The sequence below is a fragment of the Sminthopsis crassicaudata genome, chromosome 2, assembly GCF_048593235.1.
Source record: "Sminthopsis crassicaudata isolate SCR6 chromosome 2, ASM4859323v1, whole genome shotgun sequence".
NCBI classification, from domain to species: Eukaryota; Metazoa; Chordata; class Mammalia; order Dasyuromorphia; family Dasyuridae; genus Sminthopsis; species Sminthopsis crassicaudata.
The window spans coordinates 107,211,887-107,239,530 of record NC_133618.1 but is presented as its reverse complement, the minus strand read 5'-3'; the positions used below and the strand labels follow the sequence as shown (position 1 = coordinate 107,239,530).

The 27,644-nt window shown below is 33.8% G+C and overlaps 2 protein-coding genes across 4 annotated transcripts in view; one reads left to right on the top strand and one right to left on the bottom strand.

Moving 5' to 3' along the window:
- The window catches only part of FANCL (FA complementation group L), a 79,421-nt gene extending 54,343 nt beyond the window's left edge, over positions 1-25,078 (top strand). For both annotated transcript variants that reach the window (XM_074286980.1, XM_074286982.1), the window contains 7 exons: positions 9,633-9,783; positions 16,857-16,940; positions 17,275-17,320; positions 17,469-17,550; positions 18,366-18,482; positions 24,357-24,428; positions 24,946-25,078. In XM_074286980.1, coding sequence (XP_074143081.1) covers positions 9,633-9,783; positions 16,857-16,940; positions 17,275-17,320; positions 17,469-17,550; positions 18,366-18,482; positions 24,357-24,428; positions 24,946-24,981 — 588 coding nt within the window. In that variant the 3' untranslated portion in view covers positions 24,982-25,078. The remainder of the gene's footprint in view (positions 1-9,632; positions 9,784-16,856; positions 16,941-17,274; positions 17,321-17,468; positions 17,551-18,365; positions 18,483-24,356; positions 24,429-24,945) is intronic.
- The window catches only part of VRK2 (VRK serine/threonine kinase 2), an 87,433-nt gene continuing 84,666 nt past the window's right edge, over positions 24,878-27,644 (bottom strand). For both annotated transcript variants that reach the window (XM_074286983.1, XM_074286984.1), the window contains one exon: positions 24,878-25,399. In XM_074286983.1, coding sequence (XP_074143084.1) covers positions 25,058-25,399 — 342 coding nt within the window. In that variant the 3' untranslated portion in view covers positions 24,878-25,057. The remainder of the gene's footprint in view (positions 25,400-27,644) is intronic.

The following is a 27,644-nucleotide window of genomic DNA, read 5'->3' as shown; positions in this document are numbered from 1 at the left end:
TCTTTTGCTTGTCTGTCATCCTTCTTCTACTTTGCTTTTTCCATGTCTTCAGGATGATATTGCCTAGTTATGTTTCTTACCAAATTTTCTTTACATACCTCCCATTCATCTAAGGCAGTATTATTCATAATCTTTTATCACATAGACAGATGTCTATAATTTCTATACTACAATTATTTCTGGATATACACTACCATTCCCATTCCGACTTTTCACCCTTCCCCTCCCATTCTCCATATATACCATCCACAACCCAGTGAGCATGTCCTAACAACATATAAAAAAAAGTTAAGCAAGACCAATTGTCACAGAGACTACTTCTGATAGCATATGCAGTGGTCTGTATGTAGCCACTTACTTCCCTCAGGAAAGGAGGGAGGCACATTTTCTCATCTCCTTGGTCATTATAGTTAAACAGCATTTATCTTCATTCTTATGTTTTTATCACTTACGTGATTAAAAAGAACAAGCATATTGTTCTCTTTCTACTTTTTTCCTCCAGCATAAGTTCATCCCAGTCTTTTCAACATTCTATGAATTCCCTATAGTCGTCATTCCTTATGGCACAATAATACCCCATTACATTCATATGCCACATCTTGTTTCTTCACTGAAGTGGCATATGTCATTTCATTTTTTTTTCTGCTGCAAAAAATGCAGTTATGAATCAGTAAGATTTTTACAAATGGGTTTATATAGTAAATTAGTATTGCCCTTGACACTCTCTCTCTGCTTGACAAGTAAGGCAGGATAGTTCCATTTAAAAAAAGCATAAGAATTATATTTAAAAGACATGGGCTTGAAACCGGTTCTATTGCTGACTATCAATGGTCTTGGACAATTTACTTAAATAACTTGAATTGCCATTTCCTCATCTATAAATGAGAAGGTTGGACTAGTTGACTTTAGAGGTCCCTTAATTTGCCAAATCTCTGATTTTTATGAATGTCAAGTGTTTGCTGACTAAGGTAGAGGCTCTTTGGTCTCATTATGACAATTGATGTATATCTATTAAATGAAATTATTACAATCTGTGTTGATGCCCTTTCCTCCCACCATTTCCCATTTTTCAGCATCAATAATTCATTTAAGTAGGTTAGATTGGAGTTCTTTTAATTGCACATCGTATCTTTAAAAAATTTTATTTTTATAGTTTTGTATTAATTTTGATCTTTGTTCTAACAAATTGGTGGTCTGACTTTCACAAAGACAGCTGATTGAGGGTGACTAACATCTGTAATCAGTTATTTCTTGTCAAAATAATAATTTTTTTTTTCCTGATATAATTTAGTCCCCACTGGGTTCAGCAATTAATCCTCCATTTCTTGGAGACCATGAGGTATGGCCTAATGTGTAGAGCTCTGGGTGTGGAATTCAAATGGAATTTCAGATACTAGTCGTATGATCTTGGACATGTCATTTAACCTCTGCCTCAGCTTCCTCCTCTGTAAAATGAGAATCATAAGAACTCTCACCCTCCAGTGGAATTGTGAAGATCAAATTGTAAAGCACTTAGTACAGTGCCTAGAACATAGTAGGTACTATATAAAAGTTATCTGTCATTATTATAGCTAATTATTATTACAAGTCTTTACTGCCTGCTTTGGAAATGGCTGGAATGTACAGAGTGACCTGTTTTGTGGTTAAGATAAGGCATAAGGTTACCCATCAGAGCCCATGTTCTTAAGAATAAAGTCCAATTTATGGTCGGATGAGAATGTAAGAAAAGAGAATGTAAAAAAAGAAAAGATACTCCAAAAAATTATGTATGTCTTACTGCTTTTGGATACATAATGAAATTTGTTTCCTTCAATTCCTTTATTTACTTCTTCAAGGAAAACCTGTAAACATCCTCTTCCACAAGTTTATATCCTTACTCATATTCACTTTTTAACTAGGTAGGCTTAATTATTAGGATTCTCCCTATACTTTCCTACCATAAACACCTATTGTGGGCCAAAAAGCTGTAGAGAAGACTTGGGACAGTTTGAATTAATTAACTTTATTCCCAGAGAACCTGACAGGGAAGTCAGTGGTAAATCTTTGGACAAGGAATATGAAAAGATAGTTTTAGGGCTCTGACAGAGAGCTCTGGATACCCCAATAAACTGCTTTGTAGGCTGAATTTATAGCTTTGTGTACTGCTTTTATCTGAGGGAAGGGAGAGCTCACTGATTTTTTTTCTTTTAATTAAAGAAATTATTTATTATAATCTTTAGGTTTTTGAATGTTCCATTATATCAAATATGAAACCATAACTGGGATAAATAATAATAACAACTAATATTTACATAGTGCTTACTGTGTGCCAGGTGCTAGGCTTACAATTATTGTCTTATTTGATCCACATAATAATCCTGGGAGGTAGGCACTATTATTATCCCCAATTTTTTTGAGGAAGCTGAGGCAGACTGAGGTTAAAGGGCTTGCTGGAGGTCAGACAGTTGGTAAATGTCTGAGGTCATACTTGAACTCAAACCTTCCTGAGTGTGGGCCAAGCCTTCCATTCTCTGTGCCACCTCTTTGCCCCAAAGACTCGGGCAAATGCTGGCTCTAGCACTGACCTTAAATGTAAAGCAGAATAATTTCGAGATTAATATGATTAAGCTTTTTGAGCAATTTGTCCACTTATTGGCCATGGAGAAGGACTTCCTTTGCATTACCAACAATTTTAAGAACTGTGTCACTCTTGATTCCCACAACCCACTTTCCATCCACACCACAAATGTCACTGAAGAAAGGCACCTTAGAGGCCCCTTAGCCCAGCCTCTCCATTTTGCAGATGAAGAAACTGAGACCTTGGAAAGTTTGTGGTCCGCTACAGTCTTGTTTACTGGAATGTTGTAGCTAAGGGATTTATTAGCTCATCACCATGCCACTGTCAATGAGTGTTTCTAGACTCCACTGAACTGGTCTTTAGAGAGCAGATGTGGTCTTGTGGGAGGGTTGTACTTGAAGCCTTTTCAGGGGTACAGACTCTTTTGGATACTGAGTTCCAGTGGTGTAGCTACTGGAGATAGTCCCTGGAGATTCTCTAGCCACCAGTACATGCCCTGTGGATCATTACTGGAAGATTCTGTAGAAGAACTTAAGATCAGAATACTTTTTGGTCTTGTTTTGTTTTACTGTATGTTATACTCTTGAATTGTATTGACCCAGAAGTCCACTAAAACTCCCAAATCTTTTTCAAAATGCTCTCTAACCCCATCTCTCCATGTCTCCATCTTATACTTGTGATGTTGATCTTTGGAGCTCATATATAAAACTTTACATTTGTTCCTTTTAGATTCAATCTTAATAAATTCCAGGAAACCTATCTAGCCTGTCAAAATCTTTTTGGATCCTGATTCTTGTCATTCAATGTATTAGCTCTACCTCTCAGTTTTCTGTCTCTTGCAAATTTAGTAAGCATGCCATCTCTACCTTTATCTAAGTCATTTGTAAAAATGGAAAACAGTACAATCCCATGCATAGGTTCCTCTGGGATTCCACTAGAATCCTGCTTCTAAAATGATATTGAACTTTTAAATGACTACTCCTTGGGGCTGGACATTCAGCCTGTTTAGAGTCTGTGAACTGTTACTGTGGACGGTGTGTCCTTGGTTCTACTCATTTCACTTTGCATTTAATTCATTTAAGTCTTTAAGAAAAGCTCTCTTTTCTTCTGAGAGCATCCTGCTCATCATTTCTTTTATCACAATAGTATTGCATCATAGTCACATACCACAACTTGTTCTGCTCTTCTCCAGTTTCCGGACATCTCCCTTAATTTACAATTTTTTGCTGCCTGAAAAGAGTTGCTATAAATATTTTTTTTACATCCAAGTCCCTTTCCTTCTTGGTTGTTTTTTTTTAATCTCTTTTGAAATATAGACCTTGTAGTAGTATAGCTGAATCCAAGGGTATGTGTGATTTTATAGCCCTTTGAGCACAGTTCTAAATTGCTCTACAGAATGGTTGAATTTGCTCTCAACTTCACCATCAGTGCATTAGTCTCAATTTTTTCATATCCCCTCTAACATTTGTTATTTTAATTTTTTATCCTAGTATAATAGCCAATCAAATAAGTGTGAGGTAATACCTCAGAATTGTTTTAATTTGCATTTCTCCAGTTAGTAGTGATTTAGAACATTTTTTCACATGGCTATAGATAGGCTTAGTTACTTCATCTGAAAACTGATTGTTCTTATCTTTTAATCTGGTCATTTATTAATTGGGGGATGATTCTTATTTTTATAAATTTGAATAAGTTATCTGTATATTTGACAAATGAGACTTTTATCAGAGAAACTTGCTTCAAAAATTTTTTCCTAGTCGTGATTGCTAATACTATTCCTCCACCCTGTTTATTCTATTCTTTCTTTTTTTCACCCTGTCACTCCTCAAAACTTCTTTTGCTTCTATTACTTTCTATAGTCCACCCTCCTTTCTTTCACCTCTCTCTTCCCTTATTTCCTTCCCCTCCTGCTTTTAGAGGGGAAATAATAAGATAAGATAGATTTCTGTACCAATTGAGTATGTATGTTATTTCTTCTTTGAACCAATTCTAATCAGAGTAAGGTTCAAGTGTTTACTGCTACTTCCTGCATCTTCCCCTCTAATAATAAGTATTTTTTAAAGGAAGAAATGCAAGTGTATTTGAATAAAGATATTTATAATTTTTAAAAATAGATTTCCCTAATGTTAAGTTTATATATAATCAGATAACAGAATGAAATATCAGGTTTCTTGTTTTATCCAGGCTTTAACTAGTTTTACTCATTTTATTTTAATGTTTCATATATTCTAGTTTTACCTTTTAAGTTTTACCAACTACTTGTTGTCCTGGGAAAAATTAAATTCAAATCATTAAAATTCTTCTGAGCTTAATTTTTCCTGTGCCTGTATCATCCCTTTATAAGCAATCTAATGAAGTTGCTTAAGAAAGAATATTCACTTCTTTTTGTCCTATTTTATCCTGTTTATTGTAGCATTATTTTGATAATAATTAAATGATAACCTAGAGCCTAAAAGGGTAAAAGTCACTTCTTAGCACTGCAGAAGGTGACTTATGCGAAGATTAAAGGTTACATATAATAATAACCTTTTTCTTTAGAAGACATAATATGTTTTAAGTAGATTTTTAAAATGTTTAAGTATTTAGCCTTTCTATACACTTTAGAGTATTATTTGTGAGGTTGTTTATTCTTTATTTTGCAAAATTAAAATAAAAATTTTAAATGCAAAAATGACCTGATGTTGAAAGTTAATCTCTAATCCAGTTGTTCTTAATCTTTGTAGTACCATAGACCCAAAGTTATGTGGGTAAATGTTTTAACAACTAGCTCCCTGGGAGGCTGGGGGGAGAGGGGAGAGAATATGCATGACACACTTTTAATATCAATATGAATCTAAAACTTTCTTAAATCTACATAATCACCAAAACAATAATTCAAGCCACAATTTCTAGTATTTTCCGATTTTTGAGAAGTAAATGTTCATACTAAAATTTTAATAATTGATTCTCATAAACCCACATGAATTCTCCTCAGCATACTTCTTTGATATGTCTGGTGAAGTTTAAAGGCCTTTCTCAGACAAATGTTTTTAAATGCATAAAGTAAAATAAATAGGATGTAAAAAGGAAACCAATTATATAAAAATCAATTATCATAATATTAAAAATTCCAAGTTCACAGACTCCTTGATATCTATTAAGAACCCCTGGCCTAATGTATGATTTATCTTAAAGTTATATTTGTACAAAAATTATTTTATCAGAATGACTCAGAACTACTGATTTTTCAATTATTTGTGTGTCAGAGGAATGAGAGTTCACTGTTTTGAGTGGTAGGGGATTTAAAAACATCTTTTTCATTTAATTGATTCATTTACATCAGAGAAAAAAATTAGCCATGCCAGTTATACAATATATCACAAAATCACTAGCTTCTAATCCCTCCCCCTCCTGGGGGTGGAAGGAAGACAAGAAAATAGTTGCAATTTTTAAAATGTGATATATTTTTTAATGATTTTAAAAGACCATAATTCCCTTAAAAAATAAATTATGTGGTCATTTGCTTTGTTTTGTTGGACTTTTTAAAAGATTCTTATTTACAGTATAATTGTATATAATAGCTCATTTTGATAATAGCTTTAAGATCAAACTTCTATTTTAACATATCTTCATAGTGAAAAGGGGAATGATAGGAAAAACAGGGTGATAGAAGCCAGTGATATAGTAAGAAAAAGAAGGACACAACTCTTGTCTCCCAGAAGAAGCAAATACAAAAGAATAAATAGCTATTTTGGAAATTAAGTTTCCATGAAGAGCTCACACATTTCTCTTGGGAGGAAGTGACCTATAGGTTCAAGCTTTGTTGGGTATCTCTAGTCTCCCTTTTTCTTTGGCTTCTTTCACTTTTAATTAATTTTTGTAATCAGATATACAAAGGTGTAGAAATATGTTATAGAATTTTGCTATAGCAAAAACAAATGTAGAAATGGCTGTTTTAAGAGTTACTATTTTTACTGTTACCTCTGTGAAAAAATTTATAATCATCAAGTACCTATCATGGGCCAGATATTGTGCTAGGGGTTAGGGATTTAAATACAAGACTGACAATCTTTGCTTTCAAAGAGCTTACTTTCTACTAGGAGAGACAGGTGCAGATATAAATATGTGTAGAATAAATCTGAAGTCATTTGGAAGGCATCAGGAAGGGGTTTTGTGTAATATATAGTGCTTAAACTGAACTCTTAAAAGAAGAGAGTAGTTCTGATAAGAGAGTTGAGGAGAGAGTACATTCTAGACATTGAGGATGGCAAGGCAGAGATATGGACATCCAAAGTGGGATATCTTGTGTAAGAAACAGATAGAAGACTAAATTGTCTGTATCTCAGATTTCAGGAAGGAGAGTAATATGAAGCTGCATAGATGAAGAGCTTTCAAAGATAGAAAGGGGACTTAATGAAATGTTTATTGGTTAATTGTTTCTTAGAGACAAAAAGAGTTCCAGGAGATCAAATAGAGAAATGGCATGACAACAAAAGCAACAACAACAAAAAAAAATGATTGTCAGTTTTTTAGAATATGGACTAGAATGGGGAGAAACCTGAGACTGGGAGACCACTTAGAAGACTACTTAGCAGGCCAATAGAATAACCTAGGTGAGAGGGTTTGAACGAAGATGATGGCCATCTAAGTGGACAAAAGTATTTATGAAGTAGAAGAAGGTTGGATATGAGAGATGTTTTAGATGTAGATGTAGAAAAGTTATGGCAGTCATTGGTTATGTTTGGTAAAGTAGAATGGAGAGTTGAGGAGAACATCAAAGCTAAGAACTTAAAGGAAGAATTCTTCTTGATACCTTTAACAAAAATGAGAAAGTTTAGAAGGGTAGTTTTGGTGGGAAAGATAATTGTTTTAGAATTGGTAAGTTTGAGGCATCTTTGGGATATCAGGTCTAATAATGAAATTAATGATATAATATTGGAATTCAAGGGAATGACCACAGTTGCCTTCATAGATCTGAGTCATCTGCATAGAGATCATAATTAAACCCATGGGAACTGATGAAGTTTCCAAAAAAGAGAAGTGGACCCAGGATCAAACCTTAGAAAATTCCCACAGTTATGAGGTGTAATGTGGATAATGAGAGCCAACCAAGCAGACTAAGGAGTAGGAATGATTAAGGGAAGTAGTAGGAGAAACAAGGGAGAGTAGTAAAATGAAAATCATGAGAAGAAAGATTATTTGAGTGGACATGTTAGTTAACAGTACAAAAAATGACCAGAATTACATAGGTCAGAATTATCTTAAAGTCCTTGTTAAATAGAAATTAACATGACAAATGAAACCTAATAATACCCAAAATCTGTATACATAGCATAATTATATTTATATTGTGAAAAAAACTGTCAAGAAAAAATCCAGTTTTAGAATATGAAAATATGAATTGAAATGACTATATATAACTCTATGAAATGACATACAAATCTCTAGAGAAAAAATTTATAAGGAAAATTTTTTGCCATCTAAGTTTTCTATTACCCTACAAAAATACTAATGTGTTGAACATGGCTGACATAACAATCAGAATGTTTCAAGGACCTAGAAAAATGGCTTTGGGAATCAAAGCATATGCCTATAGAATATAACTTTGATTCCTGCTCTGCCATGGTCTGCCATGTTAGAGAAGTTTGGGAGCTGGTATAAGGAAAATGGAGTGTATTTCCTTTTCACTATAATAATAACCATAATTGCTATAGGCTTTTAAACTTGCAAAGCACCTTAAAAATAATCCCTTTTATCCTTTCAGCAATTAAAAAAGGAAGTTGCTGTTATAATTTTCGTTTTACAGATAATCAAACTGAGGCAGAGGTTAAGTGACTTGCCCAGAATCATGTTAATGTAAAAGGGGCTGTAGAAGTTTATAGGGGAAGTTTTCTTCTTTGATGTACTTGAAAAACTTGGTAAGAAGAAAATTGAGGAGCTAAAAGATCTTTACTTTGCTTTTGGTTCTGTTCATTAGAAATGTACTTCTTTGGCAGTCCATAAGCCAGCTATCTCAGTATTGGATTATATTATTATACCTCCTTTATTATATCATGTCATGTTACATTTTATCATATGTTATATAATAAAGACATTATATGTTTTTTAAATAGTAAATAAATTTTAAATAAAAATGATTATTTAAACATTCCTAAGAGTTTAGAGTGTACACATAAAGGCTTTACATTTTCCTTGTAAGTAGGTTTGATAAAAGATGACTTCCCCCATTTTCATCCTGCCCCAAAAGAAACTATCCTACTATTCATTATTCTGTCAAATCCAAAAACTTTCATGTAGTAATTAACTTTATTGAACATACTTTATAAATTTTTTTAGTAGGATCTTTAGGAGGAACTCCTAACTTTCTACAATTTTTTTCTCTCTTTAAAATGGTATTTTCAATCATGGAAATAAAATGATACTGTACTTTAATTCTCACTTATGGAAAATGTGTTTAAGCAAATTGATAAAATGTTTAATGTCCGAAACAGTGAGTTCAAAGAGTGGTTAAAAGTTAAATGTAGAGAAAAATATTGTTTGTAATTACCATTTGAATTCATGAAAGAAATGTAAAATCCTTTTTATACTTTTGCTTCAGTGAAGTGCATAACAAAGTTATATACTAATGGCATTTAAAGAAGATCTAGTTTAATCAAATTACAACTAGCACTTCATTTGATTTGATAACTACAGCTAGGAGAAAATTACAAAAAATTATTTCATGCTGGAATTCTATGAAGAGCATCCTTAAGATATTGCCTAATAGGAGCATAAAGTGGTGTATACACACATGTAATATATGTAGTTTAGTCATTAGCATTCTGTCTGTAGTAGTAATGACCAAAAATATATGATTTTTAGAAGAATCATTCTTTTACTAAAGTTTATAAATTTATGTTCACCTTTAAAAAGAAGAATCTAGAACCAGCAGGTGCTAAGGGTGGAGAAAAAGTAAACTGACATTTTCCAACCATGAAACAATTTAAGCTGTGAGTGAAGTCTTAAAAATATGTGATTATGCTCCATTTTAAGAGAAAGAAGTCATCCTCTTTTAGTAGAATATCATATGACCAATTTAGCCCTCTTCTTCCCACAGAGTTCATTGACAGACATTCACAGTCAGTTTTTGACTACATTAGAATCACTAAAGGCATTCTGGGATGTCATGGATGAGATTGATCAGAAGACTTGGATTCTTGAGCCAGAAAAACCCACACGGAGTGCCACTATGAGAAGAATTGTGATAGGTAAGCAGAAAACAACAATTAAAAATTAAACTTTTTGGGGAAGAAAGAGTTGCTTTTGTTTTGTTTAAGAAAAAAAGAACAAAATAGTACCTATTTTGTTGTTAGCTGACACACAGCTAATGTGAATATTAAAAGAGAGGTCAAGTGCAAATTAGGTACAGCTGGGTAGAGCAATGGATTTGACAGAATATTTGACAGAATATTGCTGTAATAAAGATCTTCTAATATTTCCTTCATAAAACTCCAGTCTCAGGATATGTGTGGACTCTATTCCTCCTCTGGAAATTAATTGGTGCATACAGCTGAACAAGGGCAGCTAGTTAACTAACACTTGCTAGAATGCTGGACTTGAAATCAGGAAGACTCATCTTCCTGTGCTCAAATCTGTTCCCAGATACTTACTAGCTGTGCAACCCTGGACATATCACTTACCTATTTGCCTACCTCAGTTTCGTCATCTGTAAAATGAGGTGGAGAAAGAAATGACAAGTATTTTTGCCAAGAAAATCCCTATTGGGGAGGTCATGAAGAGTCAGACATGATTATAAAACAATTGAACAACAATAAAAACTAAAAATTATTTTAAACATAACTTTATATTTCAGAATAATTTTGATTTAATTATCAAGTATGGAAATACAAATATTATGAAAGAAAATTCTGTGTAGATATAGAATTTTACTTATATCATCTATCTTATAATGAAATGGAAAATCCTTTGGAGGTACTAAGAGACTAAGTGAAGTGATTTGACTCGGGTTATAAAGCCAATGTATTAGAGGCAAAACTGAAGTCCAAGCCTTTCTTGACCCTGAAATAGATGCCACAAAGATAATTCTCAAGACTAAATTGTAAAACAGTTTCCATTTAGCTTTGGGAAAGGAAGTTCCCTCACTGGAAACTTCATACTAGTGAAAATAGAACTAGAGAAAAATTTACAAAATTGTGTAAAACCTCAGAGCTTGAAGGACATTTTGTATTTATATTATCAGTTAGAAACAAAATTTTTATCATTAGTGTTGAAATTCATAAGTTCTTGACAAATGTTTGCTAGTTAATTGAAACATGAAAATCTATATTACAGTAAAGTTCAATTAGTAGATAAATATTCTTCATTTTGGAAAAGGCTTCACCAAATAATTATTTTATGAAGATCCCCCAGTGTAACTAAAACAATTCAGTTTATAATGAAAATTATAAAGTAGTGTTTTGCAACTACAGTATAAATCAAATCCCACTTAGATATACCCATTCTGGCTACTTCCTGCCAAATGTCCATGTTATTTATTTACTCTACCCATTCTAGATTTGCTGGCTTTTGCCTAGCTTGGGTCTTGCTACATCAGGGATTGTGAAATGGAGAATCTTTATAAATAATGCATGCAGTCACTTTGGAGTTGGCTTAAGGGAGATCCTCCTAAGTAAAATGCCATATTCTGGGGCTGGCAGTGGGGGTTCAGCGTTTTGTGTCTGTGAGATAATAAAATAAAGCCACTGACAGATAAGGGAATCTTTGATCCCAACTTCAGATGTGTATCATGATACCATGTGAACCAGAGCTTTTGAACTGTTTCTCATCTCCTATCCCTTGCAGGGCAACTTGTACAAAGATATGTCATGTAATTTGTTATTTATAGATAATTATTGAGACCAATAAATAGCTCACTTTAGACTTAGATGTTCTATTATGAAATAATAAATAAATACTTGTCCCACCATTTTATTTTAGAGGAGAGGGTAATTTTGGTTTTGATGACTCACATGGTAAATACTTAATAAATGCCTGTTGACTTGAAAAATCTGTATTTTGGACTACAGTTCACATAGGGCAATTGTATCTTTTTCTTTCTAGTGATGATTCACAATACAATGGGGATGATTTTGAATTATGAATCATTTCCAAAGTGCCACAGGATTACCGTAGTTTCTACTAAGATATTGTGGCTTATATACAAAACAGCTAAATATTCCACTATTCTTGGGTAGAAAGCACTGTTTCCCAAGGTGTTATTGGCCAGAACTTGAAACAAGGTGCTAATGCTTATGTACTTAGTTCACACCTTTAAAGGAGTTCACACATTAGTTCACACATTCACACCTTTAGAGAGCATATATAAGGAGAAACCCACAAACCCACTCTAGGGAAGGAGGAGTCAAGATTCATTCCATTTTCCACCTTTGTGCTGGATGGAGGCTGAAGGACAAACCTTTGGATTTGGAGACATTCAGAGAGAGCTCTCAGAACCAAGGAGAGAGATAGGCCTCTACTAAAGATAGCTGAGCCCCAAGTGAAGGAAATAAGATTTTGGAAGAGACAGTAAAGGATTTGGACTTTAATTCCTGGCAACATTTGGGGTTATTGAAGTGAACTGAAACTAAGGCTGCCGTCAGAAGCTCCCTGGAGAACATTACACTTTAGAGAAGAGAACATAACATTTTGGCGCCCGAACGTGGGACAGACACGATCCTGATTTAGTGGAAAAATTTCCTCGACCCAGAAATTAGCGTGAGTACAACAAGGAAACTTTGTTAAAGGTCTAAACTAGTGCTTCAGCTAAAATGGGACAGATATTTAGAAAACAGCCTTCTGTTTCTCTTCAAGGAAAATGTGTAGAGAGCATTGTCAGGGTAATGAAAAGCCAAGGTTTGATTATAATTTGGGAGCAGATCACTGAACTTTTAGAAACTGTACAGTATATAGCTCCTTGGTTTTCTATGGAAAAAGAACTGGATCTAAATGAATAGAAATTAGTAGGAGAGCAACTTTTTCAATTCTACAATAAAAATGGACCTGACTCAATTTCCAGAGACACACTTAATACATATAATTTAATACTTTGGGAAATTATATAAATTATAGAATAAGGAAAAAGAAGAAGGAGCAGGAGGGGGAGGTGCCAACTAAACTAGGTGAAAAGGATGAAGAATCAGATAAGAATTCATAGCAGGAAAAATTAGATCATTTCCAATCCCCTCATCTACCTCCCTCAATTAACCCTTTATGGGTGGAGGGAGGAGGAGGGGGAGAGGCAGTAACGCAATCAGAACCATCTATTAAGCAGCCTATGACAAGATTAGAAAAGGCATTGGTTAAAGCAAAAAATGAAGGACAGGATGTATCTGATTTTATAAATGCATACTCTGTGATTGAAGAGCTTGACTCTTCAGGTCAAAAAAGAAGAAGATACATTCCTTTTGATCTGGAAAAAATTAAGGATTTGAAAAAGGGTTGCACTCTATGGGGCTACATCATCTTATGTTAAGATGTTACTAGATAATTTGTTTTATGCAATTCTAACCCCAAGTGATTAGAAATCCATAGCTAGGACATGTTTAGAACCTGGACAAAACTTGTGGCTTTTGGAGTATCATGAATTATGTAGGATTCAAGCCAGATGCAAAAGGCAAACAGGATTTAATACACAAGTCACTTTTGACCAACTAGCAGGTGAAAGTCAATATGGAGATAATTCAGCACAGATTAATTATTCCATAACAGTGTATGAGCCAATTTCTAAGGCTGCAATAAAAGCTTGGGGTTCTCTCCCAGAAAAAGATGAAGGTAAAGCCTTCACAAAAATAGAGCAAGGTCACCAATGAACCCTTTGCAGATTTTGTGGGATGTTTGCAGGCAGCAGTCACAAGAACCATTGGAGAAAAATGTAGCTACAGAAATAATGACCAGACATCTGGCTAAGGAAAATGCCAATGAGGTTTGCAGAAGAATTATATGGGGATTACACAAAGACCATGCTTAACATGGGAAGACAGGGTCCCTCTTGGCAAGGAACTTCTAGAGAGAGTCGTCGATGTTTCAGTGGAAAAATAGGATATCTTAGAGTTCAATGTAGATATAGAGATAGAGTGAGAAAACAGGGTGAGAGAAGACCTAAAACCCTATGTCCAAAATGCCACAAGGGCTTCCACTGGGCCTCAGAATGTAGATTGACCCAGGGAAATGAGAGGCGGAGCCCAGCTCCAAGATATCATACAAAAGATAGGTGGAGCATGATGGCAGCTGAGTTTACACCCAGAGAGTCTTTAGAAGGTCAGGACTCTGATGTGATCTATCAGCCAAAAAGAAATCAGATGGCGGAAAGGGATTACATGATTAACCAACAGAAAAGCAATCAGATAGCAGAAAGGGAATTCACTTGGGGGAAATACAGGCTTTTTAAACCAACAGGGTAGTGTCCAGTGAGAGCAGCTCCAATATAATTGCCAGATAATGAGGAAAAATCCCCAAAGTGGTAAATAGAAGGGACTAGATACGTTAACTGGCTGGGAGAGAGGGTTTGCTTGTATTCTTACAGATAGAGAAGGAAACAGATGGGTGGCAACAAGCACCTAGAGAGAGAGACAGAAAAGGAGAAAAACCTCAAAACAAAGAGAAGACCCTCATCTGACACTGAAAGAGCATGGGTGATAAATGAGACTGTTGCAGAACTTGAAAACCAGCAGGAATCATTGGATTTCCTAACATAAGATGAGACTATTGCAGGACTTCAAAGCTTGCAGGAATTATTGAATTCCTGGCACATGAACTAATGGACAGTAGATTGGTTTTAGACTATTTCTAGGATTTATGGGTATGTATAATTCCTCATGTTGATTCATGTTATTTCACTACTAGTCTGTATTATATTGCTATGTGCTTATGGAATTTATGGAATTATGTGTAATACCTCCCATATTGATGGATTTATGTATATCTAATTTTAGATTGAGCCCCTTTAGAAATCTGGTAATCTGATTTGATTTCCCATTTCCTTTGGTCTTTTCATCTCCCTTCCTGAGAAGTCAGGGAGGGCATGATCACCTTTTTTGGGGTTCTCACCTCCTTGAGAAGTCAGGGAGGTCATGACCACTTTATGTTCTAAATCTAAAGAGAGTGGGAGAAGTTATGGGCCAGAACTTGAAGCACAGTGCTAATCCTTATGTACTTAGTTCGCACCTTTAAGGGAGTTCACACCTTTAAAGGAGTTCACATTTTGGTTTACACATTCATACCTTTAGAGAGAATATATAAGGAGAAACCCACAAACCCACTCTTGGGGAGGAGGAGTCAAGATTCATTTTTGCATCTTTGTGCTGGCTGGAGGCTGAAGGACAAACCTTTGGATTCGGAGACATTTGGAGAGAGCTCTGAGAACCAAGGAGAGAGATAGGCCTCTACTAAAGATAACCAAGTTCCAAGTGAAGGAGATAAGATTTTGGAAGAGATAATAAAGGATTTAGACTTTAATTCCTGGCTGCATTTGAGGTGATTACCCTGAACAGAAACGAAGGCTGCCTCCAGAAGCTCCCTAAGAATCCTGCTCCTGGAGAACATTACACTTTAGAGAAGAGAACATTACACCAAGGCTATTCTATTCATAATAATTCTTGCTTTGTAAATTGAAAAAGTTAAAGGAATTTAAATATTAAATAATAAACCAAATTAGAATATATTGGGACAATTATCAGATATCAATAATGAAAAGATTTTCTTCAGGAATATCAAATAAGAATTTGTCCTTAAACTTTATTTTCCTCTCATTTCCCCATCTTGTTTTATTTCTACTTCTTTCAGAGGATTGTTAGAATGGATCTGAATTGGTTTTCACTTATCTTCTCCATAATTTGATAGATTAATATGTCCTTTCCTTTTTTTTTAGAATTATACTTTTAACATTTTTAAAAATTTTGACTTCTAGTTTCCCTGCAGTCTCACCCTACTCTTTGAGAAGGCAAGTTATATATCAATTATACAAAGATATATTTTCTATAGTTCCCTGCTAGCTGCTTCCATGCTTCTGGTATTGATTGGTCTTCATGTGACACTCACCTATGATCCACTGCCATTCTTCCTTTAAGGGCCAAGTTTTCAGCCTGAGTGAAGATTAAGTTAATATGCCTCCTGCCAAGGGCTCCCTTTAAAAGTAAAGAATTAGCATTATTTGGATTAACCAATTTACAGAAAACTCTTTTATTCAGAATTTGAAATAATTTTTTTAAAAATCTGGATTTTAAAAAACTGCATATTTGGGAAAATATGGTGTGTTTTTTTATTTTTATCCAAAGATTTGTCATTTTCTCTATTGGTGCTGATTGCTTCCTCTTATTATGTTTTAAATATTAATTCTTTATTTTCAGAGTAACCTCAAAAAAAGACTTTTAATGAGATGTAAAAGTATCAAATTTCCGTGTTCATATAAGCTGAAAACAAATTGTCCTTGAACAGAGTAAATAACTTATAATTTATTCTAAACAACCATTAACATGAATGGTGTTTTAAACTACATATTAATAATGACTAGAAGTAATCTCTAATTAATATATTACTAAAGTTAACCAAAGGAAACTTGAATAATAGAGCAGATTTTTTTGTTTTTCCAAAGACAATTTTTGTTTAAATGGGCTTCACTTTTATGAATAGAATCTTCCTTCTTGAGTGAATAGCTTTTCACTTAAAAAAGAATTGCCTCCTATCTGGGAGAACTTTTTTCATTATTTTCACAAACCAATCATAAAGCTTGACCATAAAGCTGAATATTGTAAGAACTTTATATTTACAGTTGACAGTGGTTACCATTTACTTAATGTCAATTTCTTTGGCATCTGATCCATGTTGACTTATGAAAGAGAAAATTATTTAAAGGGGCATAAAAACCTCAGTGCTGTTGTTTCTTAATTTTTTTTCATTCGCTGATTTGTTGGTAACACTATAGCTTTTGAAGACTTTGTCATAACTGAGATATTTTACTTGTGGAACTATCATCTTTAGAAGAGTAATATGGTTATTTTTTTAAGTCTTTTGAGCAACTGTTCAATAAATTGGAATTTTACTTTGAATAATAATTTTGACTTCCTACCAAATTGTTTCTTCCTCTTTTTTCCCCTCTTCCTTCCCTTTGTCCTTCCTCTTCCTCCTCTTCTTTTTCTTTTCTTCTCCTCTCCCATTGCCTCCCTCTTCCTCTCCCCTGTCCTCTTCCCTTCCTTTCCCCCTCTCCTCTCTTTTCTTCTGCCAGATCTATAATTATTTTATATTATTTCCTTGAGATTTAAATTGATAATTTCCTTTTACATTGTAGGAAATAATGTTTCAGTAAATGTAGATGTAGACCCCAGGCATCCTACAATGCTTCCTGAATGCTTCTTTCTCGGTGCTGATCATGGTATGACAGTTTTTTTTTCCTTTTAATTTTACTAATTGTTTGATAGACCAAGTTATCTAGTCTTGGTCTGCTAATATCAAAATATTTGTGCTTTTGCTACCAGTATTGTTATATATAAAAATATATATAAATTAATAAATAGTAATACATTTCTCTCTTGTTTTCTCTGTATACATATCAGTCATTTGAACTATAGTAGTCATGATTATCACTTAAAGTAATTGTTTTGGACTTTCTAACAACATAGTTTAAAAGCAAGTACTATTCAAATTATGAAATTCCGAAAGAAATAAAAAGAAGAAAAATTGATGTCGGATTTTTTCCCCCCCTTAAGTGGTAAAACCCCTGGGAATTAAGCTGAGCAAGAATATACATATGTGGTAAGTTTGAGAGTAAGCAATTTTAATTATTTTTCTGTGTTCATGGCCTAATATTCCAAGTGGTTTTTTTTTTTTTTTTTTTTTTTTTTTAAGATTATTTAATTGAAAAGCTATTGGGTGAAATAGTTTTACTTTTTTTTACTTTTAGGGATCCAGAAAATAGCCTATTACAAAATTTGAAAAATGTTTTAGAAATTGAATTTCCTGTACGTGGTATCCTGGAAAAATCTGTAAGTTACTCAGAAATAATGCATTTTCCTAAGTAGGGTAACCTGACGAAAGTCAAATGATCCCCTTATATCTGACAAAGACAAGAAATTGAAAAGGGAAGTAATTGGCAGAATATTGTAGCAAAGATTTCTGAACTACAAGTAACAGTTGCATCAAAGAACTTGTTAACCTTTGATTGGTGGTTATAAATGTACTTTTTTTCATGGTCCTCATAGCAGCAAGGTGATTAATGATAGACATCATTATTATTAAAAGTGGGGGGGAAAGGTTCAGAGTAGCTAATGAGATGTTTGGTGTTCCTACACCATTTTCATAGGGATGACTGAAGTAAAGTTCTAATTAGCTTAGTAGAATTGCTTATCAAGATAGTGGCACAACTCTTTCAATCTTAGCACTATTACTGTGTTGTACAAATAACTGTAAAGTTGATTTTTGAACAGAGTTTTGCGATTGTAAACTATCATTTATTTTTTTTTAAAGTTAGCTATATAACTGTAAAATTGTAGAACTAATTCCAAGCCCCAGCCTTTACAATATTACAGTGACATAATGGGTATTGTATCTTAATATAGTATGGGAAAATAATTAAAGGGACTAAGCTTTATGCCGATCAAGAAAAGAATTCTTTAGAGCATGTTTATTGTGCCGATGTTATTAATTGAATAAGGAAATACTAGATAGTAATAATACTATCATCTGTAAATAATGCACATTTATCTTTAAAAATTACCGAGCATATCTTAAAACTGCCCCATATAATTTTTCTACTTTAAACAGTGAAGTTTGGAAATTAAATTACAGTTTTCATTTTAAGGATTTCACAATGGATTGTGGGATTTGTTATGCTTATCGCTTGGATGGTGCCATTCCAGATCAAGTATGTGATAATTCCCAGTGTGGACAGCCTTTCCATCAGACCTGCTTATATGAGGTAAACAGATGTTTTAAAGCTTCACTTAAAGTGTTTAAGGTACATGGATTCTGCAAGTCATCTAAAATCTTATCATGAAATTTTTCTCTTTCATCAGCCCTTTTACCAAACCCACTAGCAAGCACAAGTTGTGATCATCTCTCTCCCCTTTTGTGTCTATTGCACATTTTCACTGTATGTTGTAATAGTTTGTTTTTTATCTGGAAGCCTTTATTTCCCATATTATTAGACTGTGAGCACCAAGAAAGTCATTATCTATATTATCTTGGTTTTGGATCACAGTAGATATTTACGAATTCTAGGAGGTAAAAAAATGTATTTACTTTTATTTCATCTATGAAAACATAGATACTAATTGGTAATTCCATGTAAAAAATCCTTTTAGGGGACCCTTACTGGATTCATTTCTCCCCTGAGATGGCAATCTTTATTTTTCAACTCCTAGAGCAATTTGTCATCATGTCTACTTATTCTCCTCTCCCCAGCTCTTCAACTGTATGCAATCTGACTATAGACCTATTCTCAGAGGTATCCACAATCTTTTAATTACCAAATGTGCCAGCCTTTTCTCTTCCCTCGCCCTTCTAGCCTCTGCAGTCTGTGATGCTGCTGGCCACTCTCCCTTGATGCTGTCTCCTTTTGGGGTTTTCTTTTGCTTTTTCTTGTCTGATCACTCTTTCTCAAGCTCTTGTGATGGCTAACTATTGAAATCAGACCTTCCTATTTAAGGGTGCATATCCAAGGACACTGATCCTCTTTTGTCTCTCTACATTTTCTCACTTGAGGACTTCATCAGCTCTCATTTATCTCCAACCAAAAAACTCCATTTCTGCATATCTGACTCTTATCCATCTATTCATCTACTTAGTGAATATTTCAAATTGGATGGCCCATGAAAACCTCAAACTTGGCTTATCCAAAATGGAACTAAAAACCTCACCTCTTTGCAGTCCAGGGAATCATTCATTGTTCCAGTAATAATAGTTAGCATTTACATAGCACTTTATGTTTTGCAGTTATATACCTAGATATATGTGTATAAATAGATAACTTTGTGGTTTCTAAAGTACTATAAAATGCTTTACAAATGCTGCATTTATGTATCAAATATAAATGTATGTATGTATATTTTCTTGTTTTATTCTCACAACCTTGAAAGAAGTTGCAGATGAAGAAATTGAGGAAGAAATTAGGATCACATAATTTGTAAGTGTTAGAGGCAAGAATCAAATCCAGCTTTTCCTGACCCAAAGTGTAGTACTTCATTCATTAAATTTCCTAATTATGTCTTTTCTTTTCTCTTTTCTTTTTTCTTCTTTCTCTTCACTTCCTTCTGTTCACATACAGTATCAGGTGCTTTGCCCAAAGGAATATAAATTTTGATCACTAAAACCTTTCAAGATAATCTTGGGGTTTATGGACTAGGATCCTGCCTTGATCACTCTGGCTCTTATTGACTGACCAACAAAGATCTCAGGCCCAGCTCATTTGATCTTTATTTGGACCCAATTGACTTAGAGTAAATATAAATAGCAATTGTTTCTGTTTTGGCCAAAAATCTTGAGGGTCTTCTCAGCCCAGATTGATTACTTTTTTTTTTTTTTGTATTTATTTAAAACAAATACAAAATAGGAAAAAAAGAAAAAAATATATTATCATGTGTACAGCAGAACAGGAGAGAATTCAATTTATGTAACAATAAATTTCCATTTCAAGAAAATGTGTATTATAATAGAATACATTGTATTCAGCACTGGCCATTTTTTTTTTTTAACTTTTAGGTTTTCTTTTATTTTTCTGTTGTGCACTTTTTTGCTTTTTTCTTTTGTTCTTCTTTCTTCCCTTCCCCCACTTTTCCCAAGCAGGTTACAGCTAAGCACACATATATTTATGTATACGTATATGTGTATACATGTACATACATACATAAACACATATCCATAGATATAATATATGCACATATAATAATGCACAAATAAACACATATACATTCATCTACAACTATGAACAATTTTACTATGTTCTGTTTCTCTAAAGGCAGATAACATCCTTTTTAGGTTCAAATTTTCCCCTACTTTTTAAAATCTTCCAACTCATCATTTTCTATACTACAACAATATTCCAGCCTTACTTTTGGGTAGTTTTAATATGGCTATATATAATATAGTTTCCCTAATTTTTCTCTTTTGATTGAATCTATTTTAATTTTAATATTGCCTGAGATCAATGCTTATTTGCTTTTGTTTTTTTAATAAATTCTATTCCTGATCATTATTATTGTGTTTCTGTGTATCTCTTGTTTCTTGTTCCAACTGACTCTTACTTATTTCCATCCACTGGCATGCCTTGTTATTATTTAATCTCCCCCACCCCACTCCTCTCTTATCCTCTCTCCCAGCTCTTTCCCCCTCTCTTTATCTCATTCTCACTAATTCTCACATCCTTCTATATCCCATCTTATCCTATTCCATTCTTATTTCTTTATACATTTTGAAGAGCTTTATATCTTTCTAGATATAAATTATATGTACACACACACACACACACACACATATATATATAGTGTATGTATTTGTATGTATGTGTATGTATTGTATATTGTATATATGTATGTGTAATGTTTAGTTCCTTTTTTAAAATACATTCCTCATGAGTAGGATTTCAGAACTACCAGCTATCCCCCACCATCTAATTTCTCTGTTCCAGCTCTTGTTCTTACACCTTATTTGTATGACATAATTAACGTTTTTACCTTTTCCTAGATGGTTTTGCTTTCTTAGAGTCACGTCATTCTTAGCTCTGCCCCACTCTTCCTTTTGAACTACCTAATTATTAATGAAAGTCTTAGACATATGGTTTCATTTCCATGTATAAAACATAAATAATTTTTTAATTGAGTCCCTTAAAATTAAGTCTGCCACATTTGCCTTATGTTTCTTATATGTCAAATTTTCTATTAAGGTCAGGATTTCTTTCTTTTTCTTTTTTTTTTTTTTTTTTTTTTTTTTTTGGCAACAATATTCTGAAGGCCTGGCAATTTATTGAATGTCCACTTTTTTTGTTCAGGATTACAGTTAATTTTGCTAGGTGTTTTATTTTTAGTTTCAACACTAGTTCTTTTATCTTCAACATATAGCATTCCAAGACTTGTTATTGTAGCTGCTGGTATGTCTTGTGTGATTCTAATTGTGGTTTCACTATATTTGAATTTTAGGGGTTTTTTGCTTCTAAAATTTTCTCTTTGATTAGGGACTTTAAATTTAGCAATGATATTCCTGTAAGTTTTCCTAATAAGATTTCTTTCAGATGATGATTGGAGATTTTTTTTCTATTTCTACTTTCCCCTCTTCTAACACTTCAGGACAGTTTTCTTTAATAATTTTTTATATTATCAAGATTTTTTTTTATTGCAATTTTCAGGTAGTCCAATTATGTTTCTCTTAATCTATTATCTAGTCTATTTTTCTTATGAGATGTCTCACATTCTCTTCTATTTGTTATTCTTTATATTTGTTTATGTCTTGGTCTCATGACTTTACTGTCTTCCCCTTTCTAATTTTCATTTAATATTGGATCTTCATTTCTAGTTAGTTGACTTTCTTTTCATAATCTTTGTTTTTCTTTGGAAAGAACTAAGTGCCAGCAGGCCCCACTGCTTGGGCCTCACCAGGCGGGTGCTGGTTCCTCTTCCCCCACGACCAGAATCTCAGCAGCACAGCTAGGTCTGGTGTTCCTATCAGGAGAAGTTCCCTCCCTCAGATTCCACGCAGCCAGCTCTCTACACTAAATGGGAAATGGAAGTTCCTGAGGCTGGGCTGAGGCTACCTCTCAACCCAGGGCTGCCATGGAATGAGCCTGGAGGTGTTTACCTCGTTCTTGATATCTTTCTTTGGATCTTCTCAGATTGACTCCTAAAGATCCCTGTTCTGCCCCAACTCCTTTTTTTTTTTTTTTTTTTTAACTGCTCTTATGCTCACTCAAATGCAGTTTTTATCTTGTTTTGGGGGATACTTGTTTTGGGAGAACTTGGCATTTTCTGACCTCTAGCATCTCCCCAGAATCCTCTCAGGTTCCTTTTTTTTTTTTTTTTTTTTTTTAACTAGGTTAAAAAAGACCTTTTTTTTCCCTTTTCTTTTCTTTTTTTATTTTTTTTTATTTTTTTTTATTTATTTATTTATTTTTAATTTTTTTTTTTTTTTTTTTTTTTTTTTTTTGCTTCCTTAATCACAGATTAGGTGTTGTCTTGATCAAACTAAGACCTGGGAAAGTCTCCCACTGCAACCAGGACCATCTCCAGGTCTGATCCATATCTGGCCACTAATCACAGATGGCTTTAAAGAAAAGTTGAAGCTGCTGACTTTGCAAACAGCCTTCTCTCACTTAAATATAGCTCAGTTACATATCTCCCTAATGTGGATGTCTTCAAGAACAAAAGGAAGACAAACAACTATGGTTATGTCTAGCTGCTTCCAGTTACCCAAGCTTATAAACTCTTCCTATTTTTGCATCTTTACAGGTCTCACATAACCAATCGCTAAATCTTGTCATTTCTTCCTCTACTTCTTTTGAGCTCCCTGTCTTAAATTCTTCCTCCATTGCAGTCACTCCTTCTCCTGGCTGCCATTTCCTAAAGCACAGTTCTTCTGATCAAATTACTTCTTATTCAGTAAGTTCCACGAACTAGTTTCCCGCTTTTAGGTCCTTCACAATCTGGGCTGCATACTCTGTTAGACATTGTCTCCTATGCCCTATTCATTGGGCTAGTCAGATTGACTACTTTCATTTCCTCACATGTGACCTTCTATTCCCCTTCTCAATACTATACTTCCTCCTTGCCAACACTTTGTAAAATCTCTAAATTATTTCCTTCAAATACATCTTTCCACATGAAGTCTCCACTTTCCTCTCTCACTCATTACTTGATATTTGTTTTGTATATATAGATACGTAGAAACATATACCCATTTTGTTTCTCCCAATAGAATGTAAGGTCCTTGAGAACTAAGAGTGTTTTCATTTTCTCTGTGTATTCCCACCACCTAGCACAGTACCTGGCACATAGTGGCCCTTAGAAATTGTGTTGATCGATTAAGAAACTAGATAAAGAAGACATTTGTTCCTAAAGAGTTGAATCGGTGGCACATTGAAGAATTGCTTCATTAATATAACCAACTATTGTGAAGGATTCATGAGAAAATATTGATGGTGCAAATCAATGTGGACTTGGTCCATTTCAGTTCAGCAAGTGCTGCTATATACAGTGGATTCAGAGATAAAAACAAAGCAATTCCTGCCTTTGAAGAGCTTAAATTTTATTAGGGGAATTCAGCAGGTACATGGAAAAAGAAAGTGCTAAGTAATTTAAGGAGAGAAAAAGACTTTAACATAAGAAATCAGATGGCTCCCATAAAAAACCCAAGCCCAGACTTTAAGGAATCTGAAAGGCAGGGGTGAAAAGGGAATGTGTTCTGGACATGGGGCATAGCCTGCAAAAAGGCAAGGAAGATAGGAAATAGCATGTGAAGTTTGGGGAAACAGCATGATCACTGTTCCTAAATCAATGTATTAAGTACCAGATAGTGAATAAAAATGATTACAAAACTAATGTCATTCCTTCACCCAAACTAGTGGAAAGTGACAGAGTGTGAACCTCTATATCCAGCCCTCAAAAGTACACCATTAAAAATATACTCCTGCTATATTTGTTTTCCAAAATAAACTATTACAATGGAAAAGGTTTGTATGCCAAAATAGAACATCTCAATACTTTACAAAGGGGAAGAAAAATTTGATTTTTGGCTGTTTTGGATATTGGTCTAGTTGATCTACAATTGATTATAGCCTATAACCTCTCTTTCCTCTCTCTCTTTACAGTGGTTGAGAGGTCTGATGACCAGCAGACAGAGTTTTAACATCATCTTTGGTGAATGCCCATACTGCAGTAAGGTAAATGTAATATCCTTAACTAACTGTAACTAACTGAATAGATCATTAGATATAATAGCATTTAAAGAATAGTATAAGCACTTTAAAAATTTTGAACTACCTGTCATCAAAGTTTTAAATTTACATTTTGAGTACTTTGAAAAATAAGTTTTAAAATACTTTTATAGCTTTCATCAATAAAACTCAGCCCTGTTGTAAGTAATTTTCAGAGCTTTAGTCATAGAATCAGGACCTGATCCAAGTCAAAAATACACTTGGTATTGAGTTACCAAATAACTGTGGAACTCTGACAATCAATCATTTTATTTTTGTGAGCCTCAGTTTCTTCATATATAAAATGGGGCACAGTGATACAACTTATCTTCCCCCATGGTTGTTGAAAAGAAAGTGCTTTGTAACCTATAAAGCATTCTGTAAATGTGAGTTTTTCAAAATATAACATTACACCATTTCTGTGATTCAGAGGTTTTATTTTTGCAAGTTCTATGTACTTAAAAAGTATTCTCTCTTTTCCAAGCCAATTACACTGAAAATGTCTGGAAGGAAACCCTGAAACAAGAACTTGAAACATTTTTTTGGTAAAGAAGACGAAATTAAGAAAATAACCAGAAGGAATTTAGCAGATGTCTTCAAAGAAAGTATAAAGAAAGAACTACTAAAATCAAAAGAAAAAATATGGTTAAGCTATAGTGATACACATCTGCCTTGGTCTCTTCACTAAGTGTAAGGTGGGAAACAGTGGACCAAAACCCGTTGCTTTCATACTCTTTTAAGTTCATAGCCTTGGCACTGAATTGAGTGGGCATTTCATCTGTATAATAAGATGGATGCTGACTGGATAAACCTGAACTAGGAAAATCTTCACGAAATGAACTTAAAAAGTACTCATCGCTGGTTTTACTGGGGGTCTCTGGTACTCGTGATAAAAATTCTTGATGGTGCTGGTGTTTGTGTCTTCTTACTGTGTTTTCCTGTAAAGAATAAATACATATATATATATATATATTTATACTAATAAATATAAAACAAATTATTATACAGGAAAGTCTTATTTTGATGTAGTTTTTAAAATTTTATTCAAAAATTTCCAAATAAGGATTTGGGCTATGCAGAGAATTTATAGAGGGAAAAGGTGATTTCTGATTTTTTCTATATTTAAAATTTTTTTGTTAATGTTTTTGATATGGGGGATATGCTAAACAATCACTTGTAATACAGAAATTAAAACTAATACAAGTAGGTTTTTGAAGGACATGTGTGTCATAATGTTACATATTTTATACAACTTAATATTATATTGGAATGATTTCTAAAATTTGGATCTTAAGTTATTTATTTTTTCCTTTTAAATATTAAGAAATTATCTTTTGCTTACATTTTCCAGTTTATGATTGGAATGTTTTGAGTTGTTATTAAAAAGGCTAAGCTGTACAATTTCTCACTAATGGAGTCATAGTCTACCCACCATATGATTTCATAGCAGATTTTCAAGCCAAGGGCCAGTCAACTTTAAGTTCTAAGAGGCTCTTTATCAGGTTAGATGTAGCAGTTCTTCAAGATTTGCTACTTCTAACTGAGAATAAAACTACTATATTATAAAGGGGTTGTAATTTTATATCAGAAGATGAATTCACAATCACACCAATAAGTTAATAGATCTTTAAAACATCTAATAATAATGATAATAGCTAGTTTTTCTATAATGCTTCACATATATTATCTCATTCGCCAATAAAGAAAAGCATAATTAAAATGATCTCTTTTTGCACATAATGTAAGTGTATATCAGCTTTGAGTAATATGAAGTATACATTAGTTAACTTTACAATGACAATGTGAAACTTAATAGGAGCTATTGAGATGCATTTAAAACTGACAATGACCCTAAAAGCTAAGTCTTTTTCTTCTGTTTTCTGCCCTGGCTGCCGGTCATTGTGCAACTTAGAAATAAAGATCAAACAAACAAGACCTACTCCTTCAACCTATTTCAATTTTCACATTTAATTAAAACAGTCAGCACTATTTGTTACCTTCTCAAATCATCCTTAATAGCTTCATTCATAGTAAAGAAAGAACAGAATGAAAAATGCTAAAAACAACATGCTCACTTTAGTAATGAGTAGAAGTGTTTTTGTAGACTTACTAAGCACTAGACAACTGGACATTATAAGCACTTTGCAAATATTACCTAATTTGTTCCTCACAACAACCCATTTTACAGTTGGGGAAACTGAGGCAGTTGGTTTTTGGTGGTGGTACTGGCTGGTGTTGTTTTTCAGTTATTTGCCCAGATTTGAATTCATACACCTAGCAAATGCCTGAGGCCAGATTTTAGCTCATGCCTTCTTTACTCCGGGCTTCACTCAGACCACTGTTTTTACTGGATCCCTGTATGACTGTACTAATTGTAAATAGTAACATAGAGACCTTAAAGGTTGGGTCCCGGAATTCTTATAACTTGGCTGGCTTCCCAAGCCAAAATGCCAGAGTTAGAACAAATTTTATAGGAATATTAGAGAGTGATGTCTGAAAAGCATAAAAGTTACACCAATCATGATCCTGGGATGGTTAGAAAAATATACACTTCAAAGCTACTTATGTGAATTCCACTGTCGTTTTCTGCCACAATGGTTAAAGTTAAAAACAGTAAAACAAGTTATTAGACAAAGCAAAAACTACTTTGGGGAGGTCAGGTGGGATAGAAGAAGGGCAGACACAGGAACATGAAATAGCAATAACTGAAATAAATTATCAGCTATATCTGCATTCTAGTAAGTTATCTTTCCCTGAATATAAAAGGAAAATCACAGCTCAAAACAAATTGCTACTAATAAGCGCTTAATGGAATTACCCATCTAGGTGAATAAGTCCAAAAAAGCCATTATTTTGATTTTGCCTTTTCTTATTGTCCAAGAGATGTGGTTATATGCCTGAACCAATCATCAGCTGAAGGGTGATAAGTGAACCCCCCCCCCCCTCAGTGCTCTAAGTCTGTCAGTCAGTCATCAATGCAAAAGGCAATGCTGCTGACAAAGGTACAAACCAAGCTGCATGTGCTTACAAGGGTCGGCTCTGTGAGATACTGATTCCAGACAAGCTATACTGAGGTATTTCTAACAGTTCATAACCTAAAAAAACAAAGTACACTTCATTATGTTCTTGGGATAATGGAAGAAATCAGCACTGGAAACAAATACTCACTGATCTCACTTCTAT